This window comes from Myotis nattereri (assembly GCF_964212035.1).
Source record: "Myotis nattereri genome assembly, chromosome: 5".
Classification (NCBI taxonomy): domain Eukaryota; kingdom Metazoa; phylum Chordata; class Mammalia; order Chiroptera; family Vespertilionidae; genus Myotis; species Myotis nattereri.
In genome coordinates, this window is record NC_138080.1 from 55,107,887 (window position 1) to 55,130,510 (window position 22,624).

Sequence of the window (22,624 nt, forward strand, 5' to 3'; positions counted from 1 at the left end):
CAGTATGACCCAGCAACTCTTCACCAGATAAACACAGAGTGGTAACACGGTAATACCCAGGTGCTTAGCTTTCCACAGTGTGCTCTCTAGTTCTGAGCTATACCAGTACCTGCACCTAAAGAAATTAAGCACCCATTTTATTAAATCTGTGCCTCCTTTCAGGTATAGTTACATAAATCTGGTCTTTCATCCTATCTTGTACTACCTTTACCTGTCAGGATGCCTTGATTTAAAGCACCAGTGGGGAACCTTTTGTCTGCCAAGGGCCATTTGGATATTTATAACATCATTCATGGGCCATACAAAATTATCAACTTAAAAATTAGCCTGCTCTATTTGATCAAACATTTAATTAACTCACCCGTATTGCCTTGGCAGGGCCAGACCAAATGATTTTGTGGGTCTTATATGGCTCGCGGGCTAGACGTTCCCCACCCCTGATTTAAAACGAATGTCAAAAATCCCTAACAGTTTTCTTCAATGAATATCAAATTCATATTACACTATTAGGTGGGGAGGGTATTAGATTCTGTTTCTTTTCTGAGAGCCTGTAATTTCCACAGCTTGTTGATTAGACTGCTGGCTCCTGTCATTTATTTCAGTTGTGTCTGAGTCTTGATTTAGAAAAAAAAATATATCTTTACCCTTCCTTCTCATTTAAAAGCCCTTGCAGAACCTCCAGGGGGAAAAAATCAGCTAATGTTTATAGAACATATTCTAAGTTCTAAATACTGTTTTAATCACTTTACATGTATTCCCCCAACAACCTTAGGATGTAGATTCTGTATTTAGTTTGAACCATATCAAATTGCCATTTTTAATCAGTCAATATGTAAGGTATTGGTAATTTCATGTGGTTTAGCCTAATAAACCTGTCTAACCCATAGTACAGGTTAGGAAACACACAGGGACTACATAACTTGCCCAAGGTCACAAAGACAGTCAGTGCCAGAACGAGGACTTGAGACATGACAAAGATGGTTGACTCCTAAACCTTTCACTGACAGTTTGGTTTTACCGTTTCTGAGGCCAGATTCTCCAGGTGGTAGTGTTGGTCGGCACTGGTGTTTCTGGAAGTAAATGGCACTGTTGGCTACATCAGAGGCTGTGGTACACTTTCCCAATCGTTCCCTGTCTGTATGTGTCCTGTGATTTCTTTACTGGCAGAGCCAGTCATCAGCAAAGAAAAAATCTTCAGCAAAAAAGAGTGAGTCCTATGACTTCCTCTTTCCAGCTATTTTAATTTCTTATAAGCACTCAACTATAATTTTTTGAGTGCTATTATTGTACTTAGTTATTTTACCTTCCAAACATCCTTGAAAAGTTGCTATTTACTAACAGGGGAAATGGTGACATAATAAATTTAGAATCTCGTGCACTCATTGGAATGTACCCCATTTTTTTCCCCAGCCCCTCAAGGACAGTCAGAAAGACTTCCTAAAATCAGATGGTTTTTAGCAGAGCTCTAATACCCACCAAGCAGCTTAGAAATGCTTGAGTCCATAAAAGGCAGATACTAACCAGGGTGAATGGCTGAGTCATTTGGGGAAAATTATTTGGAAAAGGGCCCAGCACTTAACTATCAGAATTATAAAGCTGAAAAGATCATTTATTCTACACCCTTCATTTTGGGGTTTATGACTTGCCCAAGGTTGCATTGCTAGCTGCTGTCCCTGCACCTCCTCTCTACCCAAAGACCTCTGCCCTTCACAGGGAGACAGCCTGCAGAATCTCTTCTCAATTACCAAAAAAGCATGCCTGAGCCTTTAGAACCGTTTTGAGAATTGAACCAACTATTCTTAGTATGGATTGATTTTTGTTACGCATTTGCTTCTTGGGGTATTTTAAAATAGAAACCATGGAAATAGTAAATATTAATAAAACTTAAAAAAAACCCCTCAAGCCTTTAGGAAAATATTTCCGTCAAAGGCATTTAACTAAAACATTTATCTGCAGATAGCTTTCTTTATTTTTATTCAAACTTTCAATTGATTGATTTTAAGTGATGGATGAAACAGTAAATGTTCCCTGACGTAGAGCCTTCCCTTTCTCCATCATAAATTGACGTTTTCGTGGATCCTTTGTGCTGCAGCATTCAAAACTGCCTTTTAAAAAGTAACAAAAAAAATAGTATTTGCTACAGTCAGCAGATGGTTGTCACATTTTGTTTTCAGTGCGCTTTACCACTTAATTTTGTTTTGTTGCAGCATCAGAGGTTGCCAGTCAAGCATCTGCTCTAGCTTATGGCCCAGGACTGGAGCCACTGTGATGGCACAGGTTCAGAACAGCACTAATCTAAAATAAATGTTTAATAAGCTCGCCAGGAAAGCACCTGAATTTTTTCCCCCTTAAATTTCACAAAACTATATAATTTGGGGGTTGGAAACAATTGTACATAAGATTTGACTTGTGCATTTTTATGTAGTTTATGTATGAAAAATAATGCTTTTTTTTTTAAATCTTTTGTGAATTCCAGCTCATCAAGGTGCTGTACAAGACCAGCCATACCAGCTGCCAGTGGAAATCGATCCTCTCATAGGTCTGTCACTTCCTTCTCTCTTTGCGATTCATTAAGCTCTGTATGGTGGCCCTGAAGTGTAGATTACAGTTGTTTTTCACTTGCTGGTTGCTGGGAATGGAATTTTCCTGATAAACCATTTGCATGCAAATTGGAATGCAATGAGCTGTGGCTATGCTGGTATTTCATCAACTCCCCCTCGTTGGTTTGCCTAATTTGAACAGGCCTAGGACGCGTGTCACTGAAAATTAATATGGATGCTGTAATAATGTGTGATTGAGAATGCGCATGAAGTACTGTCAGGATAATATTGGATCTTTTCATCACTCAGACTTGTTGATGAGCAGGAGCGAGGCGCGTTATGATGAATTGGTGCCCCAGTAATGTGATGGAGCTCCTTTGCTAGGGAAATTTTCATAATAACAGTGGGGTTCTTAGCAGCACTGTGTTGTGAAAAATAAAACTGTAGTGCCAGGGTTTCATCATTAAAGGAGATCAATCCTTTCTTCCTGGACCCTCTGTTCATTCGGAGGGGATTAATGGGCAATTGCAGAGCAGTTTCAAAGTTGAAATATATTGCTTAGCCAATGGCAGTGTTAAGATATTCGTATTCATTTTCCTAGGGTCCTACAGCCCAATAAATTGCCATTGGAGGTTAAATTTGTTCAGGGGGAAAGAAAAAGAAAAGAGGAGCAGAAAGAGCCATGGGGATGAAATGAGTCCCGGCAGCAGGTGACTCAGAATGCTTACTTGCTGTTCTGCCTTTTGAGTAGCTCTGTTAAAATTGCTAGTTTTAGTATTCTTCATCCTCATGGGTGGGGATTGCAGATGTGGCTTCACTAAGAATTTAAGCTTCAATATTAAAGATGCTATCCAATAACTTTTAGGATAAGGAAACTTAATTGCATAACTATGGGGTATACTACTATTATGGGTGCTTGCATTATGACTGTCAAATTTTCCTGGCACAAATACATTGTTAGGATTTTAAAGTCTTTAAATGAAGCATTTGAGTAAGCTGATTTAGTAGTTTGAAATTCAAGATATTCCTTGTGTGTATGTCATCCTTTTTGTGATTAAAACCATTGTTTCACCAGAGAGCTAAATGGCCAAGATTTGCAGATAAACTATCAAGATGAGCTAAAATAATCTAAGCTCTAAACTAAATCATTTATCATTTCCCCAAATATAAGTGGAAATCTAAGAATTATCTATATGTAGGATAAATGCTACTCTTTCTTCTAAATCTTGTTTTACTTCGAGTAGATATGATTTGCCATATATTGAAAAAATTTTAAATGCTCACTTTGGTAAAATTTTAAAAGTCAGAAAAATAATAAAGGCTATTTGCTAAGTCATTTAAAGCGTTATTTCTGAAGTATATACTTACTATTTACCTTAAAACTTGACAATAAATATCCTTTAGTATAAAGTCTATAATTAAATGAATTTGGCAATTACAACCCATTAGAGCAGTGATGGTGAACCTATGACACGTGTGTCAGAGGTAACACGCGAACTCATTTTTTTGGTTGATTTTTCTTTGTTAAATGGCATTTAAATATATAAAATAAATATCAAAAATATAAGTCTTTGTTTTACTATGGTTGCAAATATCAAAAAAATTCCTGTATGTGACACGGCACCAGAGTTAAGTTAGGGTTTTGCAAAATGCTAACACACCGAGCTCAAAAGGTTCGCCGTCACTGCATTAGAGTAAGCTTAGGTAAACATTTTTGGTGAAGGACCAGATAGTAAATATTTTAGGGTTTGTGGGCCATAAGGTCTCAGACACAGGGACTTAACTCTGCTGATATAACACAAAAGCAGCCATGGACAATGTGTAAACAAATGAGCATTGCTGTGTTCCAGTAAAAATTTATATACAAAACCAGACATGGGCCAAATCTGGCCTGAGGGCCATAGTTTTATTTCCTGCTCCAGATCACTGGTCATCATTGTTTGCTCTTATATCTCCTAAAATAATTGTTTAAAACCATGTACCTTCCCACATGCTTTTAAGTTGACAGCTGAACAGTTTCATCACAAGTTTAAATAGTTGCAAAGTGTATAAAATTTTAAATATATCCAATGGAATCTAAATATGAAAAGGAATCACAAACATTTTGTTTTTAAAAAATGTATAAAAATCTCTAGTTGAAAATTATACATTATTTCTTTTTCATCTTGAATTTATATTTTCATTTTATTTCCCCTATACAATTATAACTTTAAAATTTATGGAAAATTAAACATTTTAGACATTATGAAACATAAAAACATTTATTAGAAATATATTTTTAATGAAACAGCTCCTGTATTCATGGATGAATATTACTTGTTGCTGAATGGGACAGGATTTGTCAACAGTTCTGTTTACTTTTTTTTGTTTTGTTATGGGTGGAAACTCTGATGAATGTCACTCACATGAGCAAATAAATGGGAAAAGAAAGAGTTTTGTTTTAATAATGTCACTCAAATCATTGAGCTCTTTCTGGGTTATGTGAAAACATTCATATAGTGGTCTACTAAGAAATATCATTATGGTCTATCATTCAACAGCCATTTTAACAATCTGTCACTGAAACTTATTTTTAATGATCTGTCAATTGACAGCCTGATTAGATACTCTTTCCATTTGATTGAAAGCATTGAATTGGAAACCACCTGCTCTGCAGAATGATTTGCTACCTACACATTCACTTTCAGCATCACATTATAGTATTTTGAATTTTCCAATTTTTTGGCTTTTAAGAGGTTCTTACATTCTGAGGTGAAGCACCACAGTAAGAATCTAGATAGGAGAGAAATAGGCCTCAATTTTATCTAGTGGAAGAAGAGCATGCAAAAGGTGAGGTTAGAAAGGACTCCTTAGGCCAGTGGTTCTCAACCTTCTGGCCCTTTAAATACAGTTCCTCATGTTGTGACCCAACCATAAAATTATTTTTGTTGCTACTTCATAACTGTTATGTTGCTACTGTATGAATCATAATGTAAATATCTGATATGCAGGATGGTCTTAGGCGACCCCTGTGAAAGAGTCGTTCGACTGCCAAAGGGGTCGCGACCCACAGGTTGAGAACTGCTGCCTTAGGCAAACCTGTTTCAGGCAGAATGTATGAAAGTTGAACTAGAAGTTGATTCCCTTAAAACCATCTGTGCTTGTGTATCCTCGGGGAAATCTTAAATCCCCAGGGGTATGCACACCCAAGTTTGAAGACTGCTTATCTAGACAAATAAATTTACCTAATTTTCATTACATAAAAATGCTTTCAGCATTGAATCTCAGGAGGTATGCCAGAGAAAACAATAAGATAAAGAAAGGCAGTTGTGTAGGTTGTGTAGGTTGTATAGATTAGATAGGTAGGTAGGTGGATAGATGATAGATAGATAGATAGATAGATAGATAGATAGATAGATAGATGTTGCAATGTTAACTTATAAGTAAGCACTTACATGGAATAAAATAATTCATCTGAATGCTCAAGGGGCAGCAGCCTTTATTTGTTGGCACTTTGTGGTCATTCAATTCAAAATATGCACATGCCCAGATCTGTTAAGCTCCCAAGAGATCACACCCCAAAAGAGGCCAGTATCAAACTTTATATCATAGTAGTAAAAGTCATATAAACACTGAGAAAAAATGGACATTTTTTACAATTTTCATGTGGAATAAAATACTGTAATAACCAGTCTAGAAAGTACTGCATACCTTGTTTTTAATTGCTAGGTTTCTTGGGATTAAAAAACAACTGAATTGTATCCCACAGCTTCACTCCAGTGGGATGCTAATGTCTCTCTGTGATACACGGTGATACCCATAAAAGTTCTCATCTGTCAGTAACTTCCCTTTGTGTGGAAGGATGGAGGAACGTTCCCAAACTGGAAACCTGCCCTTTTAACTACTGCTATTACTTTCTAGCCCATTAATCACCCAAAAGAATATGAATCCCATGATCAAACAGTTACCTAATAACCTTATAGTTAAGTTGTGTAGCCAGACACTAGCAGAATTTTGCAGTATTACACATGTATGTTTGCCATGTTGTAATGCCCTGAAGGCAGGGAATATTTTATTCCTCTGTATCCCCAGGTGTTCCCAGCAGAGCACTGGAGAGTATTTTGAACGCAGTTTTCTTCTGTATTATCCTTTGAGCCTTCCATTAAATTGGCCACGTTAACTTAGTTATTATAAACAACAAATATAATATAAATATTTTCCTGTTTTTATCAATAATGCATTTATAGTACTTTTAAAACTACAGACTATAATGCAAAATATGTAATAATCTGATGGAGAAATTTATTGTTTGTTCCAATTTCTGATACAATCAAGATTCTTTAGCAATGTAAGAATCATTATTTATGTTGGAAAGTTGGTGTGAAATACCCCTGAGATGACTAGAAACAAAGCTTTCTATTTGGCTGGCCTCATAATGCCAAAAAAGGTACCTCGGTGAAAATTCCTTTTCTGATAATGACATACTTGATAGTGTGTTTCTAGAGGATTATTACTCTTCCCGCGTGCTTAATGTCGCTCCGAGTCTGACCTTGTGCCTTGTGACAAACCCCATCTCAGGTGCTCTGTAGCACTTTGAAAACACACTGCCAGGCTGTCTTGTTTTATTGCTTACATACGGGGTAAGAAAGTGGCCGCGTGCTGTGCTTTGACTTTTTCAATTACAAGTATCTTTAATAAATAGTCATTCTCCCCTTTCCATACATGCAAGTGCAGCTGTAAACAGGGGGAAGGGGAGTTCACATCTAGTCAAATTAAAGACCTGTTACAGCCAAAGTAGTACAAGATGCTACAATATTTCAGCTATATGACATTTAAATTCTAATATCTCTTCCTTGTGACAAAAAGTTAAAGGTAATGGATTGTCACAACACGAATCCATTCTCATGGCGATAGGTGTAATGAGATTGTCAGAAACACAAACCTAACCATGATGCAATCTGCAGATTGTAATCTAGTTTGGTCCTGCCCAAGAGCTAGAAAGCGTGTTCCGGGAGTTGCACACTCTTTTTAAATTGTAGCATGTTATTGTTTCTTTCCTCTAGGCAAAATTTCTTACTGAGATGTTGGATTTAGCTGCCCACATTCTTCTAGCATTCGGATGTGTTTTCCTATTTGGTTTTTCAAATATTACTATATTTAAAATTAAAGATCAAATATTCCCACCCTGGAACATGCTGCTTCTCCTCCCTCACCCCCTATCCTGAGCATGACAGACTATAGGATTTTTTCGCACGTGTGGGTTTAGTAAGCTTATTTTTTTCTTCCTCTGTTCTCATAGCCAGCAATACAGGAATGCACAGGAGGCAGATCACTGACCTTTTAGATCAGAGTATTCAAGTCCATTCCCAGTGCTTTGTCATCACTTCCGACAACCGCTACATCCTCGTCTGCGGCTTCTGGGATAAAAGTTTCCGAGTCTATTCTACAGACACAGGTAACTGTTACTTTCTTCATCCGTGAACTGAAGTTTACTATAAGTAACATTGAGACACTTAGAATGCTTTCTCGTCATCTTCCTTCCAAAAATTACATGATTCTAACATTTATAAAATAAGGAAAAGACATTTTTCCCCAATCTACTATATAGTCTACCATTAAGTTAGCTTCAGCATGTTTTTAAGAGGCAGCTTTTTATCGTAGATTTGTCACCCAAGTGATGGTATGTAAATACCATATGCACATGTATTTGCATAATCTTATGACAAGTGCATGTGTGTGTGTATGTGTGTGTATTTTCCCACTTTTGTATTACTTAAAGGATTTTTTTCCTTACTGGAAATTCTCATTAGGTGTATTTCTTGGAAGTAGAAATTTTCATCCACCCAATTCTGCATAGAATCTTGCTGAAATCTACACCATCATGAAGAAAGTAGCTGACTACTGATTTTATATGACAGCTCTTGTTAGAATATAAAATGTTAAGTCTATATATTCATTTGCATGCAGGACAAACCAAACTCACCTCGGAATTATGACAGGAGACCTGATCCAATAAATGCATATACATTTTTGCATCTAGGAAATGTAGAAACATTGAAAAATTTCATGGAGTCTCTTTAAAATATTTTAGAAATTGTTAGAGGATTAAATAAACGTAGTAAATATATAGGTGAATATTTAAAAATAATTAAAATGAGATAATGCATTAGAACTTGATGGATACTGTTGAAGTACATATTTCAGCTAAAACAAGGCTCTACAAATATCTTGATTTAAATGTTTTGGGAATAGAAAATTCTTTCTCACTGAAATTTCTAGTTTATTAAATGGTTTACAGCAAGTCATCTTTCAGTTTTGTTAACGATGTTTATAAAATGTTTGAGTCCATTCTTCTGCCTTAGTAAGTACAGTGTATTGAAAAGACAATTGCTGGTATTAGGAGTTTGTCCTAAGTGTATTTTGGTGACAGTATTATAACAGCTATGAAAGAGTAGGGAAAATAGTTTAACATGTACTGTTCCTACAATAAACCCTACAAGTTGTTTTTAGGCAGGATTTTGTTTATGTTTTATTTAATGGAATTGATGATCTAGGGTTTTTTAATAATTTGCATCTTTATTCTGTATGTCCAGAAAGAAAACTTCCTCATTCAAATCCTTATTATTAATTGGGCTTTTATTACATGTTTAGGCCTATGAGGTTGATTACTGCTGAAGCTAAAACTCCTCTAGAATTCGTTAAAAAATACAATGGGGATTGATACGTTTTCCTAAAATAGCTGTATAATTATAATGAATTTTCTCTGATTTAATAACAAAATTTAAACCTTTATTTTCACCATGTGGTAATGACAACACTAGCACTATTTGACCTCAAATTGTGCTCCCTGTTTTCACAAATTTTCAGATTAAAATTGCTTCATACTCTTAAAGATTTTCTTAAACATCCTTTTAAATTGCACATGGTTTTTTACACATTTTTGAAAATCATTTTTTGAATGTATATGCAGTAAATTTCATTATTTGATATACAGTTCCATTAGTTTGGGCAGACTACAGAGTTCCATAACCACCACCACAAGAGATGTGCAGAGCAGCTCTCACCCCCAGAATTCCCTGTGCTGCCCCTGTGTAGTCAGCTCTTCTCCCCTCTCAACCTCTTTGCAACCACTGATCTAGTCTTCATTTCTAGGATTTTGCCTTTTCCAGAATGTATAAGTGCAATTATATATTGTCAGTCTTTGGTTTTGACGTTTGAGGGCTCTTGAGTTTATTGTCCATTCATATCATTTTTAAAAGGCATTGGATATTAATATTTGTAAAATTGACCTTACATTATGAAATAGTTATAATTAAGATAATTCTATAGAACTTACAAAATTCTTTCACATTCATATTGTTCCAGCCTCACAATAATCCTCTGAAACAGGACAGGTGTCCTTATCCCATTTTTCAAATAATAGCCCTCATAGCTTTCTTAATATCTTTTATACAAGTAAACTCGGATGCTAGTTTTATTTAAAATAATTTCAGTTAGGTTAACTATGTGCCTTACAAAATGTGTACATGACAATAGGAATATTAAATATATTATCCTAAGTTTAGCAGAGAAGCAGGGGGAAAATTATATGATCAATAACATATAATGGCTTAAAAAGGGGACATCTGTAATACTTTCAACAATAAATATAAATTTAAAATAATAATATATAATTGCTAAGCTATCACGAGTGTTGAATTCAATTATATTTTAGCACATAAGCAAAAAAGAATCCTTATTAGGTTTGGGATGGGGAGGGGGAAGAAACACGGTTGTAACAGGAAATTCTTTTAACATAAATCATGTTTTCAGGACACAACCAGAGCAGCAGAGGCAACAATAAAACCTTCCCTCAGCAGTGGGAATTATTTTCAGGCCACATTTTAGATTCAGTGGTGTGGAGTCCTGAGCTTGGATTTTTTTTATTTGTAGCACAGCTGTCAAATAAAACATTAACTAGAAAATTTGTTCTGTCAAAAAAGGGATATTCTAGTGCTTGTGGTAATATTTGATATTAGTGTGTGGAGAGGTGGACTGGTATTAAAGGAAACAAAAAATAAAGGTTGAGGAACACTTATGAGATTATCAGAAAATAATTTACCAAAGAGCAGCAGGTATTTATATGCTGTGATTTATTTAGGAGGAGTGAACTTCAGCCTCGTAGCAATAACAAATATCACTCAGAAAGGCTGCCAGAACAGGAAAAAGTAAACTTAAAAAAATAATGTTTTTCAGAGTTGAGCCCAAAGTATGCATTGTAGAGAATAAGATTAATTTGTAGTAAAGTATGAAACCCTTTATATATTAATACTTAAATGTCACTCGCTCATTTTTATCTTCCCTGGTGCCCAGTACACTTTAGTTCTACTTATTATTCCCACTAATCCTACCCTGTACTCTTCCTTTTATAAAACTAATCACTGTTCCTAGTTATATATCTGTGTTTGTCTAATGTCTGTCTGCCCTACTAGACAGTCAATACTCTGGGGGCAGGGACCACGTCTATTTGCCATGTCTATTTACTGCTATACAGATGTGAGGAGGCCTCCTGCTTGGCACTTAGTAGGTGCTTAGTAAGTGTTTGTTGAATGGAAGGTCACTGTGATAACTTTTGGGACAAAATTTAAAACACTAGGAGATTGTAGATGGAAAAGAAACCACAGTGAGCGAGTATCCATTTTCCTGACACTGGTGTTCTAGATACAGAGTGATGACTCAACTGATGAGAATTAATAATGAATCTTGGATCATTCTGTCACCATGCTTACTCCATCCCACTTTTACAGATAAAGCTTTTCACTTTGTCCTCACATGAGCTGGAAATTACACAAGTTACCGAGTGAGTAGCTGCTCTTTTGCAAGCGCCAGGTGCACATGGAGGGCTCTGGTTTCCTCTGTGCCACGTACCCCACATACCTCACGTAGCCACTTGTAGTTATTTCACTCATTCTCACTCCTGTGGCCCACTGAGTTGATGGGTGAGTCATCTTAAATGAGCCTATTCTAAATGACCTATTTAAGTCACTCCTGGTTTACACGCTCTCAGCACTTAGGTACAGGCTGAGCCAGAAGTCGCTGTGCATACTCCGTGATCAAAACAATCACAGTGTTGTGGTCCTGTTTCTTTAGTAGTTAAAACTCACTGATTCAACCTTCAGTTTTCTAACCTGGCCTAAGAGTGACCTACTTAACTTCTCTCTTGCCCTTTGAAAGCCCTGCCTCTAATTTAAGCCCATCCATTTCACACTAAATCTCCACTTTGTTCGGCATGAAAATTGTAAATGATGTGAAAATTATTACTTTTTTTCATATTTATTTGCCCCCACACACACTTTTTATTCTACAAAGTCTTGAATTCTTCTTACCATATTTATTGATATAGCTGGTTTTAAAAAAGAAATGTTTTAATGTCAGTTTGAAAGACTGAAGGAATTAAAAAACGAACATTTTTAATATTTTGCAGTTAAAACACCTGCTTTTACCAAAGTCTTTATTCACAGGAAAAAATTGTTTGAAGTGTTTTTTATTAATTTTGCAAGTTTAGATCGAAATGAATCTGATTTTAAAGTTACTAGTAGTAGTCTTTGTGCAAGAGTGGAAAAACACTGTATTTGACTTTTCATTTGATTTAGAACAAGTATATTTCAATGTTTTATTTCTAAAATTGCAGCATTTAAAATAAGCTTTACATTTATTAAAATAGAAAATTAAAACAATTTAATGTAAATATTTTAGTTATACTTATTATTATCTTAAAAATTAAATACACGTACATACCAGTATTTAATTGAGACCGTCAGCTTTTGAATAGATTATGATGTGTCCCAAGTTAAGCATGCAAACTTTTTTTCAGCTTAGTGTCTTTTTTCCTTGAACATTTGAGTTATGTTCAAATGACCCCTGAAATACTTATAAAAAATAAAAAGTCATGGTAAATATTAAGGATAGATATTCTATGACATTCATTTTTAGATTCTTCAAATATTTCAAAGGCAAATGTTGGCTAGAAACTATAGGGATGGAAGGGAAGATCTACGGGTATTTCATTCTTTGGACAAGTTTGTGTGAATTATAAATATATCTAATTAAAACAAAGATTCTAATAAGTGGGGCTTTACTTTTTTTCTGACACCATTATGTGAACAATTCATCCTATATTTGAAGCCCTAGATACATAGTAAGTTCACTGGGTTCCTTCCCGCCCCCCGCCAAGTCATTAGTTTAGATAAACTGCCTTAATCTCAATTTTATCATCACAGCCCCCCCTAGGAAATTTTCATCATTCAGATGAAATTAAAACAAAGAAATAGTGACCTGGTTCAGATTGCAATCACAGTATATTAGTCCTTTTAGCAAAACTTAGTTCATGTAATCCCGATTTTAAAAAACAAGCTCTCCAAAGTGACTTACATTGAAATGCATTCAATCGTTACTAAGTCAGAGAGGGGTTTGTATTAGTGAAGTCTGAAGTAGAGTACTTCTAAAAGGCAACTAGGTTTCCTTGTGTGTTGAATCATATAGACTAGAGTAACTTAAGAAAATGTTGAAGTGGTTCCCAATAAGGGTTCCCTGGGCCTACTTCCATCAGTAGATATGATTCATTTGTAATTTATAGTAGCTATTATAATGATACTAGAGGCCCGATTAACGAAATTCACCCAAGGAGCTCGACCCTCGCAGCCCCAGCTGCCTCGTGGCCCTGTGGCCCCGCCACTGATTGTTCAGAAGGTCGTTCCGAAGCTCTTTTTTTTTTAATTATTATTAATTTTTTTAATATATTTTATTGATTTTTTACAGAGAGGAAGGGAGAGAGAGATAGAGAGCCAGAAACATCGATGGGAGAGAAACATCGATCAGTCGCCTCCTGCACATCTCCCACCGGGGATGTGCCCGCAACCCAGGTACATGCCCTTGACCGGAATCGAACCCGAGACCCTTCAGTCCGCAGGCCGACGCTCTATCCACTGAGCCAAACCGGTTTCGGCAACATATTAGCTCTTTATTATATAGGATGGTGTCATAGTCCTTAAATATTATAGTTTGAATTGAAAATAGTTTTTCCTTTCAAAACATTATTATCACAGTTTATTTTTTTGTTTGTATTACTATCCATAGAAAACTCTTAGATTGGACCAGATCAAATTTTACTATAAAATCTGAATTATCAGAATCTGAATTTATAAGGCTTTATTACCTTAGAGGTGAAATGGTCATAATGAGCGGAAATTTTTTAAAATTTTATAGCAATTTTAAAGAATATTGTTTTGTGTTTCAGGAAAATTGATCCAAGTTGTGTTTGGCCATTGGGATGTCGTCACTTGCCTCACTCGTTCTGAGTCGTATATTGGGGGAAATTGCTACATTCTCTCTGGGTCACGTGATGCAACCCTTTTGCTCTGGTACTGGAATGGGAAAAGCAGTGGGATTGGAGATAACCCAGGCAGTAAGTACATTTTATTTTATAACTTTTACAAATGAAATGTAATAACAATTTGTAATAAAGTTATCTTTTACATCATGGTAAAGTGAAATTGAATCATCAAGTAGTTTTAATTTCTTAGTTAAAATTTAAGAAAGGTCTAGATAGCCTCATTATTGACATTTTGTGACCACTGATAATTCAAATCCAAGTGTGAAACCTCATTTTTCACATTATAGGTTATTCTTATGATCTGAAAATGCTGGTTCTTCATTGTAAATGGCTGTCATCACATAAAATAGAGGTGTTTCATTCACGAATAGTAAGGTATAACATAAAAAGAACAATCATATATTATCTTGTTTATTGTATTCATATTTTAAAACAGCAAAATTATAATTTCATGGAAACAAACCATTCTTTATAAAAAAAAATATGCTTTCATTTACATATTAAAAGGTAAAGCAGGTCATAAAAGGCCAATATGGAATATTCAAATGGCTCTTGGTTTTTCAGATGGGAAATGAAAATGTTCAGCAACAGCCTTAAACGTCTTTATGAAACTATGCTGAAGGCAGTAAAACAAAAAATGTGTAACCATTTAAAATTGTAATTCACAGAAGGCAAAAAAGGAAGCAGCTACCATTAAAACCAATCGCACACAGCTGCAGCAAAGAAATGGCTTTAGAAAAACACATTAAGAAGTAGGAAAAAACAATTAAAGGGACCACCTGAAAAATGAGAATTTAATTAAAATGATTATGACAACACAAAAGTTCCTGCAAAAATAGCTTTAGATTTTTACTTCATAAGGTGGAGCTTTTTAGCTGCTCTTAAATATTTACAGTTTCTTAATTTAAAGCAAGTTGCAATGTATTTGGCTAAGGAAGGATCGTGTTGTTGCTGATTACTTTACCTGAATCCTGCTGTACATCTGTCACTCAGCCCCAGGTTATGAAACAGTCTGAATACATTTAAGTCTATCGTATTTTGGGTTGACTTCTTTGAGTTGTGCTTATTAAATGTATATTATATGTATGAAAGTGAAACTTTATAATTGAAAGCCAATACAATTTTAAAAGAAGTATTTGCAAAGTATTTTATCAGAGCTGGTTCTGCTTTGTTTGTGTTTGGTTGGTGTGGTTTTTATTCAGTGAACCTCTACTGTATATTTCTTATTTTAAGCAAAGCACAGATCAGTCTCCATACAAATAGAATATAAAAAATAAGGCTGCAATGCTATGGATAACACAGTCTTTGTGATCAGATCAACTTTAATGTGTCTGTATGGGGGATAGTGTGTACGTGTGTATTTCACATGTTTATACAGACAGGTCCAATTTATATATAACTATGATAACATTTTAAAATATGTAAACTTCAGGAATTTTTTTCACATTATTTTGAAAGGTGCTTCATGGTCTTTTCATTATGGACCCCTACATTCGGCTCTTTCTCCTTTCTGGCCTTTTAGGATGAGTGACTACTTTCAATTTCTTTTTTTCCTGTGTCTATAAATTCAGTTATTGAGATATACTAAGTTAACTCAGACCTAGATTTCACATAGATAATAAATATACCATTTTGTTATTTATCCGAAAATATTTAAGAACTTTCTCTTGCCTTAAAATAGTGCATGATGTTTCATGCACATATAGCAATCCAGACACAAGAAAATATATATATATATATTTTTTTACTTATGTAACCTAATCGTGTTCATGTTATTACCAATGTGTATTCTGAGAAGAAGCTAAAGGCTTACTAGCTATAGCACACTTATAGGCAATAGTTGTTACATTTCATAGATTTAAGTATATTTTAAAACTAGAAATATTCAGCTTTCCATATAGGTGAAAAATGTATTTACATATCTAAATACCTTATGAATCACCCTAGAGGTGGCTTTTACATGCATGTTTTCTAAAAAAATAAATCAAGTAGGATTGGCCACGTTCTGGAGTTTGGAGTAAAACAAATCTGAGTTCTAAGCTTTGCTGTGGTCCTTGTGTCTTGTCTGCAAAATGAAAGCAACAATGGGAACTAACTAAGGTGTTATCAGAAGCACTGGGTGCTTAGAGCAAATAAATCACCACACAAACACCATCATGTTGGCATTAGAGTATATATTATAATGTTATATTTTTCATAAAGCACTTCATCTGTACCCGCTCATTGTCTGCAGTATGGTGGACATTAACTCCTAGCAGTGCTGGAAATGCAAAGAAAAAATAAAAGAATAACATAATAGCACAGCTAATAAAAATTTTAGAAAATTGTATGTATATTGACTAAATTAAATTACCTTTCTCAAAGTGAACCTCGTCCTTTCTGGCCCTTTTCTAGCATCTGATGTCCCAATTTAATTTTGCTTTAGCTTTGAAGGGTGGATCTGGGAGAAAGACAAATAGGCACTTTTTCATATAATGAGCATATCGCACATTAGAATAGAAAAATGAACAAGCCAGTTAAAGCTTTTCAAAACAAAATGAGAGAGAGAGAGAGAGAGAGAGAGAGAGAGAGAGAGAGAGAGAGAGAGAGATTTCACCGTGTGTTTTAAGGATTCATGCAAGCTGGTTCAGATTTTATAAGCCTCTGGCTCATTGATGGCTCCACGAAGCAGTCACCGAAGTCAGAGCCTTTCAGATGAGTAATTTTAGGCTGTGTTTATTCCTGTATTATATCTGTTGGATGCAGTGTAAGTGTTCTTTAAGAGATGGTCAGGCTTTTATATATATATAATTGCACTGTGGTCTATAAATGCACACAATGCCTCAACCTAAATTTTTGAATTTAGACTTTTCTTGCTTGAAGGGAAAATAGGTAAATTAAAAAAAAACTAGGGTGTTGCTTTTTATGCATTTCATAGATCTTATTCAAGTATTTTGTGCACTTTTTATTTCAAAAATTATGAGAATAAGCTAATAATTTTACTTGCTGAGATCATAAGCCTACAGCATTTTGTATAAACCTTAGTGCTATATGTAAATTTAATAGCTTTATTACTATTTTTTAAAATCATATTAATATGCGCATTGGTTGGGCAAAGTCAGGCTAACTCTCTATGTGGTACAATTTGGGGTTTATGAAAGGATACGCGTGTTCTCTGACATCTGGATTCTGTGGCAAAGCCTCGCTCGCCTGCACAGCAGAGAGGTGCTGTCCGTCTGTTGGCTTGTGCAGGTTATCTCCTGTGGAATGCAGTTTCTCCAGGAAAAGAAAATTAACATAGGATTCCATTTAGCTGTGACTTTAAAAAATAAAATCAACCAAGAACATTTCAATGAAAGATGTTTTTGTTTGGAATCATATCTCTGCCCTAGCACTCTGTATGTTTTTGAACCAAATCTTGTCCACCAAAATGCTTTTCCTGAAATAATCCTTTTTCCTTCAAAATGGAGAAAATGCTGCCCAATACATTCAGTTGACAATTAAATATTTTAAAACTTTGAAATGATCTTACAAGCAAGATGAAAATTTCCAAAATCGTTATTTATCCACCATTTTATATTGTATTAATAGACCATAAAATTCAAATTAAATGCTTATTAAAAGTAAGTATTTAAGTATTTTTAGCTATCTGAGCGATTTTTTTAAAGCCACAGTTGATTAGCTTTAGAAGCAAATGGTTGCTGACTGTGAGGTGGTTGTGTAGATTTGTGTGTATAGTATTTTGGTAAAGTAGTTTTCCATTCTCACGTTCTGTTTTTGATTTGATTGAAAGGTGGCATTTTTTTCCTCATTGCAATCAGACATGCTAATCTATGTCAGCTTTCTTCTTTATGGGCATGGCGTCTACTGGAAGAAAGAAAAAGCTAAGTTTTTTTTTTTTCAGAACACCGGGATTCTGTTCTTTAAGAATATTTCAGCACCGTTAATTAGAAAGAAGGTTTTATTAACCATAAGGCTAGCACTAACAGACCACAGAGCTGCTTTTTAAAGTACTGTATGCCATAGCTGCCCTGCTTTTTTTCTCTGTCTAAAACTTCATTTTGTTATACTCTCATCAATCACTTAAGTCATTACCGTAAATCCTACTGTTGTTAATTTTACTAGTATCACCCTAATGAGGCATTCTTGCTATAATTAAAAATGAATTCTAACTTTAAGGCATTCTAAATTTTTTTTAATGAATTTAGAATGATCTTGCCATATGAGCATAAATACCAGATATACATAGACTACTCATCAAGTCCATAACAAAAGTAGTATCATCCAGGTGTGAAATATTTACTGGTTGCCTCTGTGCACATGTCTTATGCATATGTATTTTTGTGCACATATTTAGGAATTATGTTCTTTTTATCATAAAGCCTAATATGTTTTATTGAAGCCACTGATAAATCCTTATTCTTTGTCTTGCCAAAGTAAGGTTAGACTCAACACAAACTGTAGATGTCCTAGAGCACCATCTGCTGGATGCATTTGGGGACTTAATGTTAGTAAATTTGAAAGTCAGCACTTGATAAGACAGGTGTACTTTGGTTTTAATTGCCTGTGACATATTATTTATGGGACCCAAATGTCAAGATGTATGCATATGTGTTGAACCATAGCAATTTGTAAAATAACTCACTTTCTTCTTTCTTAAGCCCCATGCTGACCTGGATTTGGAACTTGATAATATTTTGTTTAAGGAGAAAGTGAGCAAAATATATGCCCAGTGAAATAAAGCATCAGAGTTTATCATGAGATTTAAATTCTTATTGACCGCAGGTCTTTAGTAAGCTATAGTTGGAGAAAATTCTTTGGATGATATATTTTTTTAAAAAATATAGTTTATGGATGATATTTTAACTTTAGGTTCCTTGCGTTCACTAAATTCTGAATAGAAAAGCAATGTTTGGAACAAGTAGCCTTTTTATACCTTGGATGTGACTCTTGATCTATTCTTTTGTCAACAACATGAGTTTTTGTATGTCTCATCGGGAGCTTTCCTGTGGCCCTATTTTTGGTGTGCACCTTTGAACAAACACTGAGACTGCCCTTGTTTTTCTTCCTTGAAGAATTCATCAAGTAGGGTTTGAAACAATATGTTGGCAGTGTTCGAGTTCAGGTGACATTAAAACTACGTCTATGAAATTCTCCAGAAGGTCCAGGATGTTTAGTGCTCCATGATGTAATGCAGGCCCTCAAGTTCCAGCAAAACAACTCTGTATTTACTGCTTGTAACTAATAGTAGATGTGGTAAAAGGAATTATATTCATATGGCAAATGAATACAACCTTAATGTGCACCATATGCAGAGTGGCGGGGTGATGTGCCAATATATCACATTTATTTACCTTGTTTAGTTGCAGAGAAAAAATGACTATACCATTCAGCCCGTAGACTATAGCCATATAAATATGAGAACAGAAGAACTGATGATTTATGCCCTCAAATTGAAGCTGAGTGTCTTCATATGTAGACTCTCATAGTGCCACACCAAAGAAAGCTGTTTGTCTAATACTATATGCTCAGATAGGAAATTTAATTTCAAACAAGTGCTGGAATTAATTTAAGAAGGTACAGATTCCCTTTAGTCAACTAAGTATTGTTGTATAGGCTCTCAAAGAAAATCTTGAATGTCTTCTTTCATTTAATTGGGACTGAATATGCTCTGAAATTGTAAGCTACTTCCTCCCTCCTTTTCGCCTAAAAGAGGGGTTCTTCTTTTAGAATATTGTGAAAGTGCATGCGCGTGTGTGAGAGAGACATTATTGTAGAACTACTAATGATAGATTTAATTAATACCTCCTGGAAAAACATATTAGACTGACTTTATCACCTTCCCCAAAGTTGGCCTCATTAGAGAAATTATATGGCAGCTTTGGCCATATGTACCTCATATTACACTTTAGATATTCCTGAGGATTTATGAAAAGAGACCTATTTTTATAGGAAAGTAAGTACTTAAATGCCTCTGTTGATTTCTTTTACAAAACAGCAATTGCCCTATCTTTTTGAATTATTTTTGTTGCCTTCAAATAGGTTCAATCTGACTTTTGATTTTGGATTTGAAGTGTTTTTAGATAGAAAAAATCCTCAGAAGCCATTTCCCCCCTCATGGCTTAGGGCTTCATGACTGTTGATCCTTTTCGCTTACAGTCTTGTAGTTTGTAACTTTCTACACCTTAGAGATTGCTTTATTTCCTTGGGGTGAGTGGGGTCAGGGTGTTTTCTTTTTTTATTAATTGAGATGTAATTGACGTATAATACTAGTTTCAGTTGTGCAACATCCTGATTCGATACGTATATATATTACAAAGTGATCACCACAGTATGTCTAGTTAACATCCATCACCACACAGTTACAGATTTTTCCTTTTCATGAGAAATTTTAAGATCTACTTTCAGCAAATTTCAAATACACAGTATAGTGTTGTTCATTATAGCCACCATGCTGCCCATTACATCCCCAGGACCTATTTATTGTATAAGTGCAGGTTTCTACCTTTTGACTGCCTTTGCCGGTTTTCCCTACCCCCATCTTTAGCAAACACCAGTCTGTACTCTTTATCTAAGAGCTTTTCTTTTTCTTTTTTTAAGATTTCACAATAAGTTTAATTCTATGGCATTTGTCTTTTTCTGTCTGACTTCCTTCGCATAATGCCCAGGTCTATCCAGGTTGTCTCAAATGGCAGCTTTTCCTTTTTTACTGTTGCTGCACAATATTCCATTGTGTATATAAACCACATTTTCTTTATACATCCATCCGTCGCTGGGCACTTAGGTTGTTTTCAAGTCTTGACTATTGTAAGTAATGCTGACTAAACATGGAGGTGCAGATATCTTTTCAAGTTAGTGTTTTTGTTTCCATTGGATAAATACCCAGAAGTGGAATTGCTGGATCATATGGTAAATCTATTTTTAATTTTCTGAGGAACCTCCATACTGGTTTCCACAGTGACTGCACAGCTTACATTCCCACTAACAGTGCACAAAGGTTTCTTTTTCTCCACATCCTTGCCAGCACTTGTTATTTCTTGTCTTTTGGATAATAGCCATTCTAATAAGTGTAAGGTTATATCTCATTGTGGTTTTGATTTGCGTTTTCCTGATGATTAATTATTTGGAAGGCCTTTTATGTACCTGTTGGCCATCTGTAGGTCTTCTTTGGAACAATGTCTGTTCAGAAACTCTGCTCATTTTTTAATCAGCTTGTGGGGGGGGGGGTTGTGTGTGTGGCGGGTTTGGGGTTTTTTTTGGTTTTTTGTTTGTTTTTTGCTGAATTGTATGAGATCTGTAGATATCTTGGATATTAGCCCCCTTATCAGATATGTGATTTGCAAATATGTTCTCCCATTTCATAGGCTGCTTTTTCATTTTGTTGGTGGTTTCCTTTGCTGAACAGAAGCTTTTCCATTTGATTTAGGCCTCACTATTCATTCTTTGCTTTTGTTGTCTGCTTTTGGGGTCAAGTCCAGAATGTTTCTAATAGGTAAAGATGCGAAAACCCTTTATAATTCTCACTAGTGCCTTACTTATGTACCTTTAACAAAGGAACCTTTAAAATTTTAAGGAGGAGCCCTGGCTGGATAGCTCTGGTCATTGGAGCATTGTGCCGTGCACCAAAAGGTTGTGGGTTCGATAGCAGTTAGGTCACATACGTAGGTTGTGAGTTTGATCCCTGGTTGGGGCACGTACGTATGGGAGGCAACCTATCAGTGTTTCTCTCTCACAATGATGTTTCTCTCTCTCTTCCCCTGCTCCTTCCTCACTCTCTAAAATCAATAAACATATCCTCAAGTGAGGATTAAAAATAAAATGTTGAGGACATATTACAAAGAATTTTATGTGACTTGGGTATTTAAGATAGATAGATTAAAAAAATAATTTTTACTTTTAATTACTATTCATAAAAGGCTTAATTTTGTATATCAACAAATATGAATAAGATTGCATATCAGTAACTGTTCTATCTGCATTCTTTATTGGAGGCAGAATTGTATAGTGTTTATGTTACTAGAAACCCATATACAGCTACAGAAGCTGGGTGAAAATATGCATCATTCTATTGCCCCTGCTTCCTGGGTGCTCACTACATGCCAGGCGCATTCTCAGCACTTTACACACCAGCTCATTAATCCTCATCGTGGTCCTGTGTGGTGACTACTGTTTCCCTTGCTTTATAGCTGAGGCACAGAGGGATTATAAATATGCCTTTACGTTTCCCCCTGACCTTGAAGCTCCTGCATCTTACTCTAACTATGAAAACTTGCCCAACAAGGGTCACAGAGCTAGCAATGCTGGAGGCTGAATTCAAACTCAGGTCTGGAGGCCATTGGCACCATTCTTAACCACTTAAAAGGACTGTCAGCTGTAGACAGTTTGGTGCAACCCTTTCACTAAAGCTCTCTCAGTATCTGCAAAGGACAATACAGAGATAATTTTGTTACACTGTATTCTTATGTTAGTATTTGTTATGATAGGGTTTTGTTTTTTTAAAATATTACACATTAAGAGTTATAACTTTACATGTACAATTATAGATACACTAGGGGCCCGGTGCACAAAATTCGTGCACTGGGTGTGTGTGTGGGGGGGTGTCCCTCAGCCCAGCCTGCCCCCTCTCACATACTGGGAGCTCTCAGGCGTTGACCCCCATCACCCTCCAATCGCAGGATCGGCCCCTTGCCCAGGCCTGACGCCTCTGGCCTAGACGTCCGGCCCTGGCAGCGGGGACCTGCAGTGGCAGCGGGGG

General features: G+C 35.5%; 1 protein-coding gene and 1 long non-coding RNA gene across 6 annotated transcripts in view; one reads left to right on the top strand and one right to left on the bottom strand.

Moving 5' to 3' along the window:
* LRBA (LPS responsive beige-like anchor protein) overlaps positions 1-22,624 on the top strand; it is a gene marked incomplete at its 5' end in the record, with an annotated part of 554,145 nt that overhangs the window by 516,749 nt on the left and 14,772 nt on the right. For all 5 annotated transcript variants that reach the window (XM_081090942.1, XM_081090941.1, XM_081090943.1 and 2 more), the window contains 3 exons: positions 2,477-2,539; positions 7,819-7,974; positions 13,795-13,962. In XM_081090942.1, coding sequence (XP_080947068.1) covers positions 2,477-2,539; positions 7,819-7,974; positions 13,795-13,962 — 387 coding nt within the window. The remainder of the gene's footprint in view (positions 1-2,476; positions 2,540-7,818; positions 7,975-13,794; positions 13,963-22,624) is intronic.
* Positions 7,872-12,368, bottom strand: LOC308519035. The gene is made up of 3 exons (XR_013995976.1): positions 12,297-12,368; positions 8,503-8,555; positions 7,872-8,011 (listed from the first exon to the last, which is right to left on the bottom strand). It is a non-coding gene; the product is annotated as an uncharacterized lncRNA (long non-coding RNA).